Raw genomic sequence first — 12125 nt, forward strand, 5'->3', positions numbered from 1 at the left:
TGTAATCCATTTAATGTTATTTTTTCCTTGATTTCAAATAAATACCAAATATTTTTCCTCAATGCAATTCAATATTACTTTTCCTCTACTTGTTCCCTTTTCCATTCTCTTTTTCTTATTTTCTTCATCTTTGTATTTTCTCTCTTTATACAACTCCATTTTTTATTATTTATTTAAATTATAAAATTTGATTTTGCTTCTGTTTGTTTTTTTATATCTCAAGACTTTTATTTGAATATGATTTTAATTATTATTTTTATCCATCTACTGTTATTTTTTCCTTGATTTCAAATATATGACTCAATATCTTTATTTGATTATCATATATTTAATTATGTACCAAGAAAATTTAAGATAGGTAGAACAAAAACGAATGAAACAGAGTGAACCGACCAAATGTACACCCTATTTAACCTCCTCCACTAGTGATAAGTTTACATTAAATACAGTGACATCCGTAGCCATCAAATTATGGATCCGTCTCTGCGTATAGGCTAATCTTACACCTATTTGATCAATTACCATGCATCTCTCGCCTTCTTTCCATCCCAAAAAAGAGGACCTTAATTACATGCAGAACATCAAAGCCAGCGCTATAAAATAAACGTTGATGAGGACTTAAGCAAGACTAGAATATACTAAGAGAGGGGATAAAAGAGGAAAGGTTTACGGGGAAAAAACAAGCCTCTTGTTTACTTTCTTCGGAGTTCTGACCGCCTTAGCCAACAAAGTTCTCCAAATAGTCCAAACGCAAATTCTAACACTACCAAAAAGCTAATGTTTTCACTTTTTCCCTTTATTTTTCTTGTTTGTTTAAAGAAAAAGAAGAAGCACGTATAGCTCACTCAAGTCAATGAAATATTAAAAGTATTGGTGACTCATAGAAATAGAATCAAGAAAACCCGGCAAATTTTCATATACCATAAGAGGTTTCACATGTCACATTATTACTAAGCTTAAAAGAACAATATAAGCAAATACCGTTAAGTTTACTCTTTTTGAATAGCCTATCCCTATTTAATTAAACTTTATCGTGGCGTTCAACCCCACACGAGAGCAGACATACCTTGTCTCAAGCGTTCCTCGAAAAATTATAGTACTATATAGATGTATATATAAATAAAATGAAAATATTGGATAAAAATATAAAAAATGTTATCACTCATCATTATAGTAATTTATTCATTTGTTCACTTCCGCTTACGAGACAAAATAGACACGGGAGATGGCAACAACCAGAATGGAACAGGAGAAAATAGTGTCATTTATTATTAAAAGATAGATTGGTGCAGAAAAATTATATCAACTGCAACTCAAAATCACTTTTGCTTTTTGCCAAACACCTCAAATCTCCAATAAAAAAATGTTTTTAGAATAGAGCCGAGACACTTACGTATTTCTTCCAAAATATCTTGTCTAGCTTTTTCCATTATTCTAAAATAACTATTTTGAAATACAATTTTTTCCGTCTTCACTGCATAAAATAAAGCGAAATAAAACACAAATAAGATACTATGGAAAGGGAAGCGTAGACCCGGTACTTATAAATTCATTTGGAGTAATGAAAAGCACTCGGAATGGTCCAAAATAAATTCTCATCGATTTTTTATCCTTTTTGTCATTTCTTTGAGCTTAGGGTAAAATATAGGTTCCTTCTTCTACTTTTCTCAACTTGGCAATTTGAATTTCAGAATACTGCTAATAAGTTCAGTATATCTTTTCAATTTCTTGCAGAGCAATAGATTATTACTCCCTCCGTTTCATATTATGTGTCGTGTTACTCTTTTACGCGCCCCTTAAGAAATATTAATTAGGAAAGAGATTGGACTATTCTACCCTTATTTATATCTTAAGATATAATCTCTCTTCATTGAATATTCATTCTATTTATGTGTTATCTCCATCTTCAAGAACAATTTTTACTAAGGGTAAAAAAGGAAAAAGATAATTAGTTTTATCTTGAACTTCTAAAATGACAAATAATTTGAGATAATTATTTCTAATAACCACGACTGTTAATATGAGATGGAGCGAGTAATAGTAGAGCTGTCAATATGGGCGTGGCCGGGTTATCCCGGCCCAACCCACGTGGGCTTTAGCAATTGACGGGTTGAGTTGGGCTTTAACCCGGCCCAGCCCACGTGGGCTTTAGCAATTGACGGGTTGAGCTGGGCTAGCCCACCATTTTGATGGGCCTTATAATGATCAGCCCACCCCAGCCCTATGTGGGTTACGGGCCCTCACGGGCCGGCCCATCTTTTTTTAAAATATAATTTTATATTTTTCTTTTAAGTTCTAACCTAAAAAAGATAAATATTTAAAAGTTAAAAAAATCTTATTTGAAAAATTTCACAAACTTAATAACTTTTTATATTGTTCCAATATATGATAAACATTAAAAAGTAAAAGACAAGACTAATATTTCATTCACTAAAAGTCTAAACTCAAAACAAACTATTCAAGAGAACGTCCATGATGCTTACGTGGTATCCAACACATCATCTTCATCAAATACATTTGAATCCGCTTGTGAGAAGTTGTTGTCTTAATATCTTCACTTTCATCTACATCTACAATTCGTATGCAATATTAATTAGTTAAATATTAACGATAATTAAATTTTTAAAACTAGTTAAATTTTTAAGACTTTGATCTTTTAATATGATGAGCTTAATAAACTTTAAGCTTGGATACTCTTCTTGATATTTTTTTTGTCGTATAATTTTTATATTTTATATATTTCAAATACATATTTTTATTAGGGCCACGGGCCGGCCCGGGCCAACCTCAATCAAGCCTCACGAGCCACGAGCTTACTCGGACCGGGCTTAAAAGTCTCGTTTTTAAATGGGCTCCAAAAACTCTAACCCAGCCCTGCTAAATCACGAACTGGCCTGGGCTAGCCCAATGGCCAAGCCCATATTGACGGCTCTAACTAATAGTTGTTATCCCAAGTTCGCATTTACTTTGCCTCGCAAATTTATATGCACTCAACTACTGATTTGTTTTATTGTTCTATGCACATTTATAACGTCTACATTGGAGGTTTCAATTATCGAACTTATTTCTTTTTTTAATTGGTTACTTCCCTCCCCTTGTATTTTGACCACCCTAAGAACGTTTCAGTCCATTTGCAAACGACCTAATATCTTATGGAAAACAAACCATCGCAGCTGTTAACTTTAGTAATTAATTAATGTCATCCAAAAGGTCTAAATTTGAGATATCACATACTAATATTGCAGATGACTTAATATCTTTATCTTAGGGCAGGGTATCAGTCTCTTCATTCCCTTCATAAACACACACTACTAACTCCAAAAAATTTCGAGGAAATAGAGCACGAAGATGAGCACATTCTGATTTCAAGTTCGTTTTTGTATTCTATTTTCAGATACTGCATCTTAAAAAATCACACATTCTGAACCCGTTTATTCTCATCATCAAAATAACCACTTCTAATACAACACAATGGCGCGGGGGTTATAGAATATTGATTTGAAAAAGAAATTTGCTCCATTACTAAGCCAACCAGAAGAACGCATAATGGAGGTTGAGTCTTCCTTCTGAACGCAAAGGAGCAGAATGCACAATTTAGATGGAGCTCACATCACATTGAAGAGATTTGTTTCGCATCCTATTCGCCTCCCATCATCTGCAACATTAAAAAGCGTTTCACACACCAACTAAAATTATGAATTCAATATGAAAAATGTTAAAAGTTCCTATGTACACAAATGGTATTTCACCATCGGGCTAGTCACACTTGTGTTTTCGTTACAACGCAATACCACTGTGGTCCAAACTATGCACCTCACTCCTCTAAATATATGGACTAAAAATAACTGTTTGCTTTCCACTAAACTAATATGTGCTTCACTTAGGTGGAATTATCGCCAATGCTGGTCAAAACACTCTTTGTCATAGTGTTAGTGGTTTGGAGTTGTAATGGATTTTGATCGCATTTACCAGTTTTGAGCAAGAGAAGTTCACTTCTCATTGATTAGTAAGAAAAACCAAACACATTCACGTTAGTAAATTGTATTTCAAGGAAATATTTCGAGTGTACCTGGGGGGGGGGGTGGGGAGGGATTATGTTCTGCAAACAAAACCACATACTTTTTCCAGACGAACTATTAGGATTTTGCCTAACTGCCTAATGGGAGAATACCATTACCTTGAAGAAATCTCCAATCCCCTCGAGAGGATTTCTACGTCGAACACCATAGAACTTCTCTGCAATTTCATCTAGCAACTAAACCACAAAAACACTAAACATTAGGAGGAAAACCATCACATTAATCTGAAAGAGAAAAGTCTTTATTTTTATGCATCACAATAGCTATAAAGAGAAACATGTGAAAAGATATAACAAAGTTCGGAAATATCTCAATTAGAGATGGCAACTCACCTCATTAAATGTAGATTCTCTATCTATACTAGACTTGTAGGTTTGTCTCAACATATTAAACAGAGGTAAAGCATCCCTCTGCAACCTGTATCATGAATTGAGTTTGTGAACTATGAATGACAGAGCTTAATAATGTCAAAAGGAAGCAGAAAAGAAATTTTACTTTCAACACTTGAAAAATCATTAGTGTTCAAAGCATGATTGGAACTTACGTCAGGAGGAGATAGTTCACAAACTGGGTTAATTCTGAGCTAGGAAAGTTAAGATTCTTCAATTCCACTTCCATTTTCACTTCATCCATGAGCTTGTTAGCATCTCTTAGGTTTCCCAGAGACAAGTACCTGCCAAACCAAAGAGATAACTATAGAACCATTGGATCAACCTTCGTATCAAAGACAAAATCACGTGTCACTACTCACCAGCACCTGTATTGATCCCAATTTGAAACAAGGTGTGGATATACGTTCTTATAACGTTTTAGTACCTAGGCCAATTTGAATGTCATTTCATCCCAATTTATTTTCATGGAGAATGTACAACTTAACTGAACTAATAGTTTCTTTAAAACGAAGAGAGCATGCAGGTAGCTGCACTACCAGGCAACCCAAAGGCTTCTCACTGCATTCTTTACTAGAATGGGGCAAATTACTGTTGGAGCTGCCTATGAAGCAGAGACACCAAATTTAAGGTACCTGTTTGACTGAGACATTTCTCGCACACAAACACGGGCAGGATACATGCTGCAACATTTGTGTAATAGTATTTTTTTTTTCATTTTTTATCTTTTGGATTGGCACGATTGTGCAACACTAGGACCAAATAAAATCTTCAAAAGAATAAATATTTGAGGCTTTAGAATAAATAGAGAGAAATACAGAGATAAAAACCTAAACCTTAGAAACATTGCTACTGTTTTACTATTTTTCTTTTTAATTGTGTTCTTTTATTTAGTAGAAACATCATTATTGCTTTAGTAAGCAACATATGCCACGACTATGAAGTGACACTAACTTTTATCGTTATTGCTTTAGTAACTCAATCATACGACTAAGAACTGATACTTGAATTTTTGAAGAAGTAGGAGAACCTGGTTCGAAGGAGTAGAGAACCTTGTTTAAAGGACAAGTAGAACCATACATGAAGATGAAAAAGAAGAAAGAGTGGAAGAACAGGGGAAGGAAAAACCTGGTTTGAACTTCAAAGAAGAAGCTGCAGAAGCTCTGCTGGTTCAAAGTTGGTGCTGATTTCCCCACCCACAGCCCTTTTGTCTCTATTTCTTTCTCCTTTTATTCTTGTTTTTAATGTTCTTTCAACTCAGTCACTGCTTTTCAGTGCCATCACATACTGCTTTTACTAGATCTGGATATTACATTTAGCATTGTGTTCGAGGACCTGTTTGTAACATTTCATTGAGGATGCAGGTTTATGTTCAATTTTTTTTTTACAGGTATGTCACTGTTACATTAACTTTCCATTTCAGTATTCTGATAAAAAGTTAGAAACTCAAACCAGATAACAGAGTACATGCAATCTGCTGTTCATGGGATGTCAGGAGAAGAGGGGGAGAGACAGAAGCAATACAGGCATCCACTATATGTGTGCAGTAGTTAAATGTGTAGTAGTCACAGATAGTTGTAAATGCCCAGAAATTTTATGGAGAATACAGACTTGGGAGACTGAACATAAGTTTGTCAAAGTGTAAAGTTCAGAGTGTCCACCCCCAGAAGTTGGATAACTTAGTTACGACCACCAAATACAAGGTACTAAACACTGTATTGCAAGATACTCACATCAAAATAGCCCGTACAATAGCCAAATCATCCTCTCCTGGATAGCACTGCATGTTAAACATTATGAGTTATACTCGGTTTGAAATTAAATCATACAGGTGGTTAATAGGTCACTGTTGACAAAAAGCAACAAAAACATAGAAAAAACTGTCTTCGTAAGCAAATTCCTGGTAGACAAGAAGATCTTCCTTGCAGTCAATATTGAAAATGTAACTCCAGATTTGAGCTTTTAATATGTGTCCAGTGATAAAGATATACCAGAAAAATTATACTAGCAAGAACAGCCAAACCTTACCTTGCCCATGAAATTTACAAGAGCTGAAGCAAATTTCTTCGGATTCCTTCCTCTCACAAAGTGAAAAGATACTTTACCAATGTCCTGCAAAGCAGGGATGCAACAATGTTGACTGCAATTCAGTCAAAATAACTTAAGTTTCAGGAAAATCCCCATCAAATTCAGGTTCATTAATCAATGAAAATCCATATTGGTTCATAGTTTGAAAAAGAAAAAAAGTAAAGAGTGGATTTCCTTAAGCTACCAAATGATGTGCCACAAGACAGTTAAACAAGATAATAAGTTTTATTAGCAGCTATTAATTTTACAAGTCATCTTTGTCATCTGAGGCCTAATTACCCCCCTTAAAAATCAAAAAGTAATGACCTATGAAACAGAACCACAGCACTTTTTCTTTGTACCAAGAACTAGAGAGCATCAGCTTCTATAATGTACCACTTCAGGAGACTCTGAATACATATAATCTGCCAGCATGTCATGCAGCTCTGGAGATCCATATCTATGCGCACCAAATTCTGCTGACCACCTACAAACAAGGCATAGTTCAGTTTTTATCCCTTCCTGCATGATAAAAGGAATAAGTACTTCTGACGAGATAAAAGGCTTGCAGAAGGACAAACACGTGCGTCAAGGATGTTAGTCTACTATATCGAAGGGCTAAACACAAAGAATAAGACTCTAGAAACAATCCTATCCAAAAGACTCAATACAATCATGAGCCATGAAGAATTTGGACATCCTTATCAAAATGATGTCTCTGGACGAAAAGAAGCATGACTAGTGAGTCAAAGGGAATATCCCACAAGCACAGGAAAAAGTTGTTGCATCAAAGGTGTAAATGAAAATTATACAACCTGCTCCACTAAAATCTAATTATAGACAGTGCTACTCCAGGATTCTTTAGTATTATGTTCAGCTCCTATTAATTTTACTCACATAACGACATATTAACTTCAATCCATCTCCCTTTGAATTTAGAGGTATATGTGTAAGAGTATCTCATTTTACATAGTCAAATACTGCTAGTATACAACTCCTTCAGAAACTGAAACAGCTGTGTTTTCAAAGAAGAGCATAAACATGGATAAGATCTGTGGATTGGCTGCAACAAAAGAAAGAGTATCTAACTTGATAGCTGCTTTCAGAAAGGAAGAACAGCCTTCTACTCGTGTTTTGGCTGCGGCAATGGCTTCAGAAAGTTTTTGCAAGTCATCGTCATCTGCAAGGTCCAAATGTTGTGGAACAGAAAGCCGAGGAAACTTCTTGTAAATTTTCCTGACACGATCTAAGGAAAATTAATTATAAACCAACTCAACACTTAAAACCCCTTATTAAATTAGCAGCAACAACACCTACTATACCTCAGCCCAAACAAGTCGGGGTCGGCTATATGAATCCTCAATTAACATTAGAAAACAGAAACCCAAAAAAAAGGGAAGAACAACTACAACAAAAACAGAGGCGCCATAGCTTGATTTAGCTTTCAAACGATGGCAACACAATCAAGTTATGATTTAATTGGCTACTTCAGTTTTAGAAGAGCATCTCTTCCTTGCCATTCTAAGGAAACAGTACTCTTCTTTCAGTACTAATATCCAAAAGGCTATCATGTTTTATCACCAGAATCTATTTAGTTTGTTTTCTTCCTGATGTCTCATTGTATAAATTACACTTCTGAACTATGAATTTTCTACTTATGGACCTCTTTTGGATTTTTCTTTTTCTAATGAAGTAAAGCTTGCACTTAAAGGCATCCAAAGGATGCAAATCTATACAATGAATTGACTCTTGTGTAATACTTAGAGTCAACAAAATCCAAATATTTGTTACATTGTTTACATCCAAAAACTTTTCCCAACTATGTACATTCGACAAAATTCTTGCTTTCGAAGCTGAAACAGAGGGGGCCTCTCCCTGAAAGTACCTCTTGTTTCTTTCGCTCCATAGAGTCCAAAAAATTCAGCCGGGAATGGACTGCCACAACGTTCTTTTGTCTGTCTGCACCTTTCACATGTACCAGCAGCTGAGGGATCCCTTAAACCATTAGGAGTGACCCATTGCAAGCCAAATAGATTTCTGAACAAGTTCCAAAGTTCCTTAGCAACATTGCAAAGTAGAAAGGAGTCTGACAGTTTTGCATTCTATCCATACATAAGTACCATCCGGAGCAAAATTCTTTGAAATAATTTTTAGTTCAGTTCTACTTAGCTTTTGTGCCAATAAAATTTAGCAAAGTGAATAACTACTCTTTAGAGGCATCCTGGGTTTTGTCTAACATTATTTGATAAGTCGGAAAAATCATCTCATAATATGCACCAAGATGATATGAAGGTTTATGGGTGCTTCACATTCAGCTTCTGAACAATCAATCAAACTGTCTATACAAAGTGGGAAAATTCTCTTTACACCAGAATATAGTAACATAAGAAGAAGCTCTTGATCATCTATTTAAGTAAACATCATCCTTTTCCTCCGGATAATCCAAGAGAAACAAAAAGGAGCTCGTCGCAACCTTCCTTCTCTCTCTATCCTACTGATCTCCAGATCACAAAATTTACCTCCATATAGTTGGAGTACTCAAGTGACATTAAACAGTGAATATACCAAACTTAGAAGCCCGGCCATTAATTCACAATGAAGAAGTAAATGATCCGCGTCTTTTCCATTCCTTTTACATCTGCAATACCAATTGACCAGCACACATGACCATGGCACCCATATTTCCTTGCAATATCATCCATAAAGCTACTTAGTTGTTTGAAATCTCCACATCATTTTCCTGAGTAAGGATTGATTGAAAATGGATAATTGTAAGACTCCCAATTCAGCCACATCTGTGAGAGACATCCATATTCTTCCATCCAATTAAGCAATATTTCCTTTTATCCTCCTCACCTTTCCACAGAAAATCCCTCTTAAACTTCTCCAACCTCAAAGAATTTAAAGATGGATAAGATACAAACTTGTAAAATGTCATGGTGGCAGATAGAGTAGATTTGATAAGGATTAATATGCCTCCTTTTGATAAGTACTCCACTTTCACCCATCCATCTACTCCTTCAAGGCTCTTCCATTCCTTCCATGTCATATGTAAATTCTAGACGAGGAACTCCGTGCACTCCTCTTTGAATCTTCCTCTTATGAATTTTCACTTTAGCAACAGAACACAAAGAGCTCCTGGCATCACCCGTTCACCAATTCAACTTCGAACATATTCTACACCATACACCATATATAGTCTATATGGCAATGAAGCAGTAGATGTTATATGCTGAAAATTAAGAGAATTAATGCAGTTATATGTTAGGATGTTCTGTATGAAGTTGTCTGTTAGAATGTTCTAGATTAATTCTATGTGCTTAGGTTACAGCAATAACAACTACTATTACTAATACTATGTCTCAGTCTCAAAATAGAAGGGTTCAACTATATGAATCCTCACTATCCATTTTGCTCAATCTGAACTGATTTTATTCCAATGTTCAATAGTTCAGGTTCTCTAACATTAGAAATTCTCTACATTTTTCTACTGGGATAAAAAAATTCTCCTAGCATTGGACCAAAAATGAACATGCCAACTTGACTAAACCTTAATCCCAACTAATTGGTATTGCCAATATGGATCTTTTTCTTTCATTTTGTTCTATTTTTCTTCCGTTGTATAATGACAAAATTAGGAAAAAAAAATTATGACAATAGAAACATAAATGCAAAATACAGGAAAATTAACCGTAACATATAAAAAAGACTAACCTAGAGTGTCTTCGTCATACGAAACTTTTGCTTTTGCAAGTGTTTCAGCAAATAGCAAAGAAAGCTCTGCCCCACAGGTAATCTGCAAAAAGTCAAGAAGGGTCTAGATCAACAAAATACAATTAAAAGAAGAATCCTGATTAGGTTAAAATATTCGAGAAGTGGTCGTGGTCAAAATTAAATGGTACAAGTAGAAGAGAACACAAATATAACCTGGGCCTTGTCTAATTGCAAACAAGCACCAGACTGAAGAACATTCAAGGCGTCAGAGTATCTTTCAGCAGACACATATCTGAGAACAAATATAGTGCGGGGGAGGATATTATTAACAAAATACAGGGAGTTCAATCATATAAAATAAAAAAAAATAATAAAAAATCTCGTACCAACCTGGCACTAGTGGACTTATACATCTGTTGAGCTCCATAGTAATTTCCCTCTTTGATAACCTTCTCCAACTTATCGATATTCTGCAATTACCAGTTATTAAAATTACTAAGGAAAAATAAGTGCAGTGGTGGCAGTGACATTGTAATGTACCTACCTCCTGAGCTGGGGGCAGTATCACTCGCCTGACTCTCTCTCGGAACATGCTTGCATCACTTGTGTGGATCTATGATTGTTGAATGTTTGATTAAGTCGCGGAGTAACGTATTTCTCATTTCCCAAACAAAAAGCCGCAAAAATGGGAACTTCCTCATGTTCAGGTCCTTACCGTTGTTGGATGAAGGGATTGGTATGTGCGTTTGCCACTTCATAAGTTTGCAGGGATATATTGGAACACCATATTGTGGAGAACCTCTTTTCCCAATTATTGGAGAATGAGAATTTTTTATTTTTACCAAAAATTTAATGCTTGTCGATATAGTAGAGCTCGGTCTAGGCTCGAGCCAAGCCTATCCTTTATCGAGCTTATAGCCTATTTTGCCAAGCTTATTTTTTTGCCAAAAATGCTTTTTTTTTGCCAAAAATTGAGGTATTTGGCCAAGCTTTTGAAAGGAAAAAAAAGTGCTTTTGAGGAGAAGCAGAAGCAGTTTTGGAGAAGCAGAAAAAAGTAACTTCTCTCCAAAAGCACTTTTTTGAGAAGTACTTTTGAGAAAAATACACTTAAAAGCACTTTGTTAAAGCTTGGTCAAACACTAATTGCTACTCAGAAGTGTTTTTCAAACTAATTAGCCTAACGCAAACTGCTTCTCACCAAAAGTATTTTTGAGAAAAGCACTTTTGAAAAAAAGCACTTCTCAAAATAAGTTGATTTTTGCAGTTTGGCCAAACAGGCTATTATTATAGTATCGAGCCAAGGCGTAGCTAAAACGAGTTCAACCGAGCTTTATTAAAGTATGATCTAGCTAGAGCCGAGCCGAGCCTGAGTCAGAAAATAATAAAATCTCTAGATATTAATGGCGGACTACCATCGTAATGGACCCAAAATAAATGCATCTTCAAGAATGAAACTTATGGAGTAAAAAGAACATAGATACTACCATCAATATTTCCTTTCTAATTTTATAAAATATAAATACTAAACCACTTAAAATATCATGTTGGCTCATTAGCGGACACATAAGTGACCAACAATCATTGGTCATTCCAAATGCAAGTGCAGTAGTTAATGTAAAGAGCTTCACATTTTGGTTCATTCAACTAACCTGTCTTGAGTAACATTATGAGAAAACTTAGCCATGTGGTCTGATAAGGCATGCCCCTCTTTTTTGGCAGCAGCTAGCTTAGTAGAAACTCTATTCTCAAAACAGAACTATGCTTTTTGGGTACAGTGCACAAATCATATGTACGCCATTCGAATTCATTGGCATGTGAAACTCAATTACAAGGAATATTGGAGAGTGAAGATCTTTAGCTTTATTTTAAATGGTGG

The 12125-nt window shown here is 35.2% G+C and overlaps 1 protein-coding gene across 3 annotated transcripts; it reads right to left on the bottom strand.

Moving 5' to 3' along the window:
• Positions 1–3338: 3338 nt before the first annotated feature.
• LOC107819177 (protein GET4) lies at positions 3339–11125 on the bottom strand. 3 transcript variants are annotated; one of them, XM_075219799.1, is made up of 13 exons: positions 10965–11116; positions 10794–10862; positions 10640–10719; positions 10463–10541; positions 10250–10331; positions 7625–7781; positions 6932–7022; positions 6497–6580; positions 6202–6248; positions 4624–4752; positions 4412–4496; positions 4178–4255; positions 3339–3655 (listed from the first exon to the last, which is right to left on the bottom strand). In XM_075219799.1, the coding sequence occupies exons 2-13, from the start codon at positions 10839–10841 to the stop codon at positions 3638–3640; spliced, it is 978 nt and encodes a 325-aa protein (XP_075075900.1). In that variant the 5' UTR covers positions 10842–10862; positions 10965–11116; the 3' UTR covers positions 3339–3637. The 3 variants fall into 3 exon arrangements, with proteins under 3 accessions (XP_075075900.1, XP_075075901.1, XP_075075899.1); XM_075219800.1 differs by having other exon boundaries at positions 7625–7715; positions 10794–11125; XM_075219798.1 differs by having other exon boundaries at positions 10794–11125.
• Positions 11126–12125: the final 1000 nt, after the last annotated feature.

The sequence above is a fragment of the Nicotiana tabacum genome, chromosome 8 (assembly GCF_000715075.1).
Source record: "Nicotiana tabacum cultivar K326 chromosome 8, ASM71507v2, whole genome shotgun sequence".
Lineage (NCBI taxonomy): Eukaryota > Viridiplantae > Streptophyta > Magnoliopsida > Solanales > Solanaceae > Nicotiana > Nicotiana tabacum.